At 41.9% G+C, this 9,203-nt stretch overlaps 1 protein-coding gene across 3 annotated transcripts; it reads left to right on the top strand.

Annotated features, from left to right (window-relative positions):
- The first annotated feature begins 856 nt into the window (after nucleotides 1-856).
- Nucleotides 857-7,438, top strand: KBTBD8 (kelch repeat and BTB domain containing 8). Of its 3 annotated transcripts, none has more exons than XM_057366350.1 (4): nucleotides 857-970; nucleotides 2,275-2,485; nucleotides 3,105-4,219; nucleotides 6,516-7,438. In XM_057366350.1, the coding sequence occupies exons 1-4, from the start codon at nucleotides 955-957 to the stop codon at nucleotides 6,977-6,979; spliced, it is 1,806 nt and encodes a 601-aa protein (XP_057222333.1). In that variant the 5' UTR covers nucleotides 857-954; the 3' UTR covers nucleotides 6,980-7,438. The 3 variants fall into 3 exon arrangements, with proteins under 3 accessions (XP_057222333.1, XP_057222335.1, XP_057222334.1); XM_057366352.1 differs by lacking the exon at nucleotides 857-970 and adding an exon at nucleotides 986-1,008; XM_057366351.1 differs by lacking the exon at nucleotides 857-970 and adding an exon at nucleotides 1,264-1,865.
- The last annotated feature ends 1,765 nt before the right edge of the window (nucleotides 7,439-9,203 follow it).

Here is a 9,203-nt window from a genome sequence, read left to right on the forward strand (position 1 = left end):
CCATTCCTTAATTCTTCTTTTGTCAATTGTATTTCACAAAGGAAAAAAAAAACCCAAAACTTCTTCCACTGTGGCTAATGGCTGCAGAAAACTGGAAAAGCTGGTGACTATCATCCACTTCTCCGGGATGGAGAGATAAACGTGATATTTAGAATCAGGGGCAACAAAATGGTAACTTGTGTGCTGCAGTTGTTCAGCTCCTCTRTGGGACAGGTAGGGCTGATCTGGCTGCCCACAGAATGCTGGGGTTAACAACCCTGGAAAAATTAAGAATATTCCTGGTATAATAAGGTTTCAGACCGAGCGCCTCATTATTGGTTTCCATTAAAGGTGAATTTAGCCTTGCACAGCTATGGGTCTCACATCCTTGCAGCATCAGGACGTTTGCAGATTATTTTTCAGCAGCGATGGTGGTGGCAGCCCTGCCCAGCCTGCTGGGAGCCATCTCAGGGTGACACCCTTGCTCCCTTAGGGAGGCTTTGCCCCAGGAGCCACGGCTCAGCGTGCACAGGAGAATTGCAGGGATTGGGGACTGGAAGGGGTAATTTATTTCTGTGGAGAGCCCATTTCAGCCGGGCGTCCATGGTTAGCAGGGAACAGGTTCTGACACTCCTGGACAAGGCGCTGGCACCGCCAACACGGCTCTGCCCAAGGGCCCAAAATGGCGCCTCGGCCTCAGGCGCCGCCGCCTCGTTGCTACGCGACCAACAAGGCCCGCCCCCTCCGGGAACTACAACTCCCAGCTGTCCCGCTAATCAGGGACTACAGCTCCCGGCATGCCTCGCGCGCTGGGGGCGGAGCGCCCGCACTACAAATCCCAGCAGGCAGCGGGCGCAACGACCAATCGGCGTGGCCGATGCTGCCGGGTGCGCGGCTGGCGGTGAGCGGGGGAAGCGGCGCGGTGACATTTCCTGCCGGGCCGCCCCCGGAGCCGCTGCCCGAGCGGGGCCCAGGATGGCAGCGCTGGGAGGTCGGTGCGGGGCGCCGGTGCGAGAGCGGGGGGTTCTGGTGAGGGGTGATGGGGCCTGTGTGCTGAGGGGTGTCGGGGGGAAAGGGAGGGCGATGAACGGGTTCGGGCCTGTGCTGGGGCGGGGGGGGCAGTGTGTGAGGGGGTTCGGGGGTGCCCAGGCTGGGGAGGCTCTGAGGGGACCCCCAGAGGGGCAGCGGTGCTCGGGTATGGGAGATGATGGCGTGAGGGGAGAGGGCACCTGAGCAAGCGGCTGTGTGAGAGAGGAGGTGTGCAAGGCAGCGTGCTGCTGTGTTAGGCTGGGAGGAGTGTGTCCCATGAGGGACCCCCCTGCTGTGTGAGGGGAGGGCGGCCGGCAGAGGGGAGTTGGTTTGATGAAAGGCTTCTGTGAAAATGGGTGTGCTCTCTTTTCTCTTTGCCCCTTTGTGTTGTCCAAATTTTGTTGGAAGCACTCTGTTGAAGTCAGCAGCTTTACCTGATTTGCAGCTCTTGCCACCTAATGTTTTTCTTTTGAGCTCTCCTTTGTTGTTGTTGTTGCGTAAAAATTTTGTTGCTATTACGAAACGGATTTTTGTGCTTGAGCTATTGCTCAATTTTCACTTTGGGATTTACTTCATTAGGCTTATCACATGTTATTTAGCAGCATATGCTCTACTAAATATGTTTCCACGGTGATATACGAGCTCCTTCACACCTGAGAAATTTTGAATTATAATTCTGTTTTATTTGTAGCGAAAACGTGTAACTCTATGTGAGTTTAAGTTTGCTGCCCAGCAGATTTATTGTAGGGCAGTTTCTTCATGAGCCTCTGCTCCAGCCATCACTTGTGCAAGGCAGGAGCCAGTTCCTGTTTCAATGTGAAGTTAAATATTTACATACAGACTTGTGTAATGGTGGGGTAGGTTGGGGACTTGTTTTATTCCTCTTTGTTCCTTGGTTGTCTTTAGTTTTGTAAGTCAGTAAGTGTCTTCCTTGACTTGATTTCCCCCCTCCCCAGTGATATGAAGTATTTGTATGATTTTCTTTACTGTTAATGGATATTAACTTTTTAATATGAAATGTATAGTTTAATGGTAACTGATATGTACATTGTGAAAAGGAACAAAATAATGGAGGCACCTTAATATATTTACTCACCTGTGGAAATGTTTGGTGTGCTGTTGGKTGGCGGTGATGCTGACAAAGGAAGGATATTAATTTGTGCTAATTCTTGGTCATGCATGTTTTTTTGGCGTGTGTATGATTTTTTTGGAGACTGTTTTTTGTCACTGGTTGTTTTTTGTTAAAGTTTCAATTTTGCTTTGTAGAACCAAGTCAGTTTTCACAAACACTGAACGGAATTCCTCCCTCAAACCCAGTCATCAGTGGAATGGACCCCTTCCATGCTTGTAGTATCCTCCAACAGCTGAAAACCATGTATGATGAAGGACAGCTGACAGATATAGTAGTGGAAGTGGATCATGGGAAGACATTCTCCTGTCATAGGAATGTTCTTGCTGCAATCAGTCCTTATTTCAGGTACAATGGTCCATTGTTCTGGTGGTGATCAAAAGCAGATAGAMCTTCTTTCTGTTAAATGAAAATATAAAAAAAACCATATCTATAATAATCTCGTATTTATTTATAGATAATATAGTGTACCTAACAAGTGAAGATTATTGTTCTCTTAAGGTCAGTGAATTAGCAGTGTCTGTTTCTCAAAGGAAGGTTTCATTGGAGAAAATGTCACASAATTTTAAACCAARCAAAACTGCCTGCAGTGCTGAGAGTATCCAGAATACAGTAAGACCACAATGAAACTCTTYGTTTTCTTTGAAATGTATGTATTTTAGCATGCTACAATATGCACATGAAATAACTTGCTAGAAGTTGAGTGTGAAGACTTGGATTTGTCATGAGCTTTGCTCGTAAATCAGTGAATTTTAACCTGTGGTTAGTGAGATAATTAAGCAAGAAGTTTCAGCTGGCCGCTTCAATTTCAGTAAGTGTGGAACTGATCTTAAATTTAGGTACCCCAACAAGACAGTTTAACACTTGTATAAATGTATGTGTGCTGATGAGATTGGCTGTATATTTAATTTTACACCTGCAGTTAATAGTAATTACAGACAAACTACTGAATATTTTTGTTTTGCAGATCGATGTTCACGAGCGGCCTTACCGAGAGTACCCAGAAGGAAGTTCGGATCGTTGGTGTCGAAGCAGAGTCGATGCATTTAGTGTTGAACTATGCATATACCTCCAGAGTAGTGCTGACAGAGGCCAACGTTCAAGCTCTGTTCACTGCAGCCAGTATCTTCCAGATCCCTTCCATACAAGACCAGTGTGCTAAATACATGATCAGTCACTTGGACCCGCARAACTCCATTGGGGTGTTCATCTTTGCTGATCACTACGGTCATCAGGAACTCAAAGACAGGTCACAAGACTACATTCGCAAGAAGTTTCTGAGTGTCACCAAAGAGCAAGAGTTTCTTCAGTTGAGAAAAGACCAACTGATAAGTATCCTCAACAGTGACGATTTAAATGTAGATAAAGAAGAACATGTTTATGAGAGCATTGTAAGGTGGTTTGAGCATGAGCAAMATAAGAGAGAAGTGCACCTTCCAGAAATATTTGCCAAATGCATTCGTATGCCTCTGTTGGATGAGACATTTTTAGAGAAAATCCCTCCCGTGTTTGCACAGGCGATGGCCAAAAGCTGTGTACAAAAGGGACAACCCAGTGCCAATGGCTACACACAACGKCTTGGAATGACCGCTTCCGAAATGATCATATGCTTTGATGCTGCCCACAAACACTCAGGAAAGAAGCAAACAGTGCCTTGTTTAGATTCGGTCACAGGGAGAGTGTTTAAACTATGCAAGCCACCAAATGACTTGAGGGAGGTCGGAATTCTCGTGTCTCCTGATAACGATATTTACATTGCGGGTGGTTACAGGCCAAGCAGCAGCGAGGTCTCCATTGACCACCGAGCAGAGAGTGATTTTTGGATGTACGATCACTCTGGCAATAGGTGGATTCCCAAGGCTCCTTTGCTGCGGGCCAGAATAGGCTGCAAGTTGGTTCACTGCTGTGGGAAGCTGTATGCCATCGGGGGGAGAGTTTATGAAGGAGATGGGAGGAACTCCCTCAAGTCTGTGGAGTGCTACGACAGCCGGGAGAACTGCTGGACGGCTGTGTGTCCCATGCCGGTAGCAATGGAGTTCCATAGTGCTGTGGAGTATAAGGATAACATCTATGTTCTACAGGGTAAGGTGGTTTGACTGACTCTGTGGTGTTTTATTGGAAGTGGGGATTATTCATTCTGACTATCTGTTTTCTTAAGCAACTTGGAAAAACCCCTTGGGCAATGGGGGGTGGGAAAACTAGGAAGAGGGAGGTTGCTGCTTGAATTCTCATGCCCTGTGAATGTGTCACGAAGTTGTAGTACTGGATTATTGCACAGATGGCATTTTTGGTGGTTTTCTGAGTCAACAGTACAGTATTAAACTTAACTCTGAAATTTTTTTATTAAGTCTTTACCGGGTGAAATGCACCAACGAAGAAAAGCTACTGTTCTATGAAAAAGCCCTTTGCATTTTATTTGGCTAAAGATGAGAAAATTCCTGGTGTCTTTATTCTTGGTGACTTGTAAAAGTCAATTAACAACTCTAGGTCTTTATTTCCTGCCCTGCCCTGCTTTCTGAAGTCATCCTAGAAACTAGAAAGAGGTAAAGCATCTTTCTTAGTTAGCTCTGTTTTTTTTGTCAGTAATTACAGTGTTGTCGTTACATTCAGTGCACACTGAAAAGTGCTGAGACTGGTCTGAGGCTGTGGTAAGAGGCCCAGAAAGCGGAAAGAAAGAATGAGGGGGAGGTGTCTCGGTTTTGTTTTGCTGAGGGCCACCTCTGTGAACACCTGCAGAAGGTGGGGTCTCAGATGCATACCAGCTCCTCTTGATTCACTTCCATACATGCAAAGCTGGACCACAGGAAACAAACAGGATAGAGAGTACTGTAAGGTCCTTGTTATTTACCARAAGAAGTGAATGTGATTTCTTAATTGCATTCCTGGTCTTCCATGTGACTTGCAGAGTTTTTTTTTTTCCATTGTTTCTGTATGTTTGACTCTTGCTGCTTTAAATAATTCTGTTATGCTTAAAAGTTATCTAAATCTCTCTCGCTTGGGTCAGATATCTGCTTTAGGTGGTTAGAAAGGAATTCTGAAGAATATTGTACTTAGTATTTGTCCTTTAAATATTTCTTAGAACTKATAAAAGGTGGATGATACTATTATAACCTATAGAATAACGGTTCATCTTGTTTACAAATGTTAGCTTCACCAATTCTATACTTCAGTGCTTTAAGTGACAACTGAATGCTCATTTAAATAAGCTACTTCCTGTGCTAACCAGCAAATTCTAAGCAGTAGTGTTATGGGTGGCTAGATAAAACCTTSACTGAGTTGTGCTGTGGTACAAAGAGGTTAGCTTTTAGTAGTTTTTCTAGGGAAAACTCCTAAGTTTGGAGTAGTCAATAAAAAYTGATGAGAGTGTGAAAATATCAATAGAATGCAAGTGTCAGTCACAGGAGATTGCATAGTGAAACAAAAATGAATAACCGAAATTAGTATTACCTGTAAGACTTAATCTCTTAAACTCTGTTCCACCCATTTTACTGTTTCATTTCTTTGTTCTTTGTTATACTTGAGGTGCTTGGTCACACAGTAGCTTGGTTAAAATTCTTAAACTAGCCACGTGAGATCAATATTTTATTGGAATTATGCTAATGTTTGGCAATTATTCGCCTTTGTTGCCCTGGACTTTACTTCCAAAAGGCAAGGTGGTTTTTATCGTGTTCTTTTCATGCAATGCACAGAGYGTGAGTTTTTGGTCATCTGGACTTCCATTAGGTACAGTCTGTAGATCCTGCTCTGTGCTCTGATCAGCAGAGATGTTTTATAACCTGACCACAAACCTAACTATGAATCAGTAGCTTCGTGCAGGTTTTCACCTGGCCTCCTTGTAAGCAAAACAGGCTAAATGTGTAACCCAGCCTCCTGATAAGAGTAACTTCAAAATCTGAGTGTAGTACAAGACAGAAGTCAGTGTTTGAAAGCTTCTAAACCTGAGCAAATAATTGTGAGACTACCCATCTGCAGATGGCACATTGTGAAGATGATAAAGAGTGAAACAAATGTACTTCAGACATTTCAAGACTGGAATCTTGAAAGGTTTTGTTCCAAATTAATAAGCATGGTTTAGAAGTAATGAAGGATACTATCTATGTAAATAGAATCTATGTAAAATGTGTTTCTGATGTGCTTCAAATTCCCTCTGCTTCAGCTGAAACAGAAGCTCATAGAAATTTTTAGTCACTCCATTAATATTTTTCTAATGCACTAGAAAGAAAGCAGGTGTTCCTGCTGGGGTGTTTAATGGGATGCTGGGTTTTGAAAATGGTAGAGTGTTTCAGTCTGTGGAAGAACATACCTGAAAGCTTAATTGCCACAGAATGGTTGATCTAGAAACAAAGCATAAATTATGTTTACTTTTTCCTCTTTCCAGGGGAATTCTTCCTTTGCTACGATCCTCAGAAGGATTACTGGGGATTTTTGACCCCAATGACTGTGCCTAGAATCCAAGGCTTGGCAACAGTGTACAACAACTCCATCTACTACATAGCTGGCACCTGTGGGAACCATCAGCGCATGTTCACCGTCGAGGCCTACGACATTGAACAGAACAAGTGGACTCGAAAGAAAGACTTCCCSTGTGATCAGTCCATTAATCCATACATAAAACTCGTTCTCCTCAAAAACAAACTCCATCTCTTTGTCAGAGCTACTCAAGTCACTGTTGAAGAGCACGTTTTCAGAACCAGCAGGAAGAATTCACTCTACCAGTACGATGAGGTCACTGACCAATGGCAGAAAGTCTATGAGACTCCAGACAGGCTCTGGGATTTAGGCCGGCATTTTGAATGTGTTGTTGCTAAATTGTATCCGCAGTGTCTTCAGAAAGTTATTTAAATTTCTTTTTTTCTTTTTTTTTCTTTTTTTTTTTGGGTAACAGGCCTTAGTGATTTCAGTGGTAATTTGATGCTAGAGAAAACATGTCTTAAAAGAAAACAAAGAAATTCTGTCAGTATTTATTGTAAGCTGAAACAGACAGTTTTTTGTATATGGGGATGGGTGCTCTTTAAAGGTTGCAGTCCAGGGAGGGAATTGTTGGTTCAGTTTCATATTTACTGATACTTTCCTGGGAAGTGAGGAGGTTACAAAGTGCAATTATCAGCATTTTTTTTCTGGTAAACACTTAATCATGTCATACTAAAGGGGTTTTTTTGGTGGTAAAAGCAAATGAAGTGGAACAGCCAGAATAACTATGCACTACAGTGAAAGAAAATCTAGCATTAATAGTTAAGGATGTTCAAGATGTGTTGAAGTGACTTTTTTTTTTTTTAATACGGGTAAAATTTGAGGCAATATCACTAAGTTTAGTTGCTTTTTTTTTTTTTAGATTTAGATTGAAAGTACATAGAGAGGAATGGTAGATTCTGATTCATAATGATCTCTTCTTTTTGTACTGTTTTTGAAGTCTGCTAAGATGTTTGTGATGTTGTTTGTGCACTGCAATTTGGGAGAAGAACTCAAGTCAGAATTGGATTGTGGAGTACCTTTGCCCCGGATGGAGGCCTGTTCATATTGTTGTACCAGTTCCTGTCTGTGGATTTTTGCTGAGACTGAGCTTAATGATAGTTGGGAAAAAATCCCGACACCTGTTTTTTGCCACATAGATTAGTGCTGTAAAAACTTTTTTTTTTTTTTAACACTGATTAAAACCTTTTTTTTCACCCCTTTAAGGGCTTTAACCCAAAAGTTGATGGTGCTAGTACATTTCTAATACTTGTTTGTCTGAACTGGGCCAGCCTTCTGCTACTGTTTAAGACAGCCTGTTATTTTCCATGGTGTGTGTGTCTGTCTTCAGGCCCTGTCCTGTCATCAGATTGTCTTTTCTAACATAACATTTTTACTGCAGTGGTGTTCTTGCACAGAATGGTGACAGGTTATGGCCTTAATAATACTGATACTTTTTTTTTCTCTTTGTGTGGAGTGTTCATTCTGTCTCCACTACAGTACACTGCTATGTGCAGAGTTGGCATGTGCTCTGGTGATTTGGAAAAGTGTGGCTTAACTTTGCAACTTGTTTTTCTTTTCTGTCTGCAGTCAAACCCCCAACTATCTTCTATTTCATTCTGATCTATAATGTGAAAAATTGCACTACTGAGCTGTCAGCATTTTTCAGTGTACTAAAGCAAAATTGACAATAAGCATCCATGGCTTAAATAAGCATAGATGAAATACAGAATAAGGAATATATTGCAACACTTTTCTTTATGTATTTAACATTTAACTTATTTTTAAAAAGTAAGTAAGTTCAAAGTTCAGCCTCTACTTCAGGTGTGAAAATTTGATTTAAAAGGGAAAAGAGGAATCCTAAAACTGGCATCAGCTGTAATTTACCAGGTTTCTTACAGCTCTATTTTTGCAGAGCTTTAAGTTATCTTASTCTTTCCTGTTTTTTTCCTGTTGACCTAAGTAAACCAGTTAACTTGACATGGCACTGGCTGTGACTGGCTGAAAGTGCTTACCATTATCTGGCTTAACAGCTGATATTTCAGTCAGCCAAATATTTAGCTCATTGTTTATCCCCCTGGCATGGCTGAGGATTTGGATAATGTTTGTTTACTATGTGGTCTTCCTTTTCCCAAATGGAATCTTCCTAATACATGAAAATACTTGCCTGGTTCTATTTATTAATTCTTGCACAAAATGTTTGAGAGGCAAAAACAAACAGAAAACTGTGAAATGMAAAGCAAAATAAAAATGCCTCTTAGCATTACATACCTCATCTTCCAGAGATTCAACAAACTCTTCTTCCAATGCGAGCGCCTGCATTTTGTTTTTTTTCTTTCTTGAATTTGGCAATTCTTGCTAAGACTGCATTTTCCACCAGTGTTGAGGTGTATTGTTTCTTTGTTGAGTTTCTTCTGTGTAGTTTTATCTATATGCATAGCCAAGAATAAGGGGTTTTTGAAAAGTACAACTAATTTAATTTTTAACTAATGATCCTTAGTCCTTGGCTAGCTCTCTTTGCGCTGTTGTAGGCCTCTAGCTGCAAGCTTTCTGAAGCACCCTCCCTAACAGTGTTGCATTTGTGTGTAAGACCTTTTTTTTTTTTCTTCTGCAAAGT

The sequence above is a fragment of the Malurus melanocephalus genome, unplaced genomic scaffold, assembly GCF_030028575.1.
Source record: "Malurus melanocephalus ecotype Western Australia unplaced genomic scaffold, MMel_1.1 scaffold_64, whole genome shotgun sequence".
In the NCBI taxonomy this organism is placed as follows: Eukaryota; Metazoa; Chordata; class Aves; order Passeriformes; family Maluridae; genus Malurus; species Malurus melanocephalus.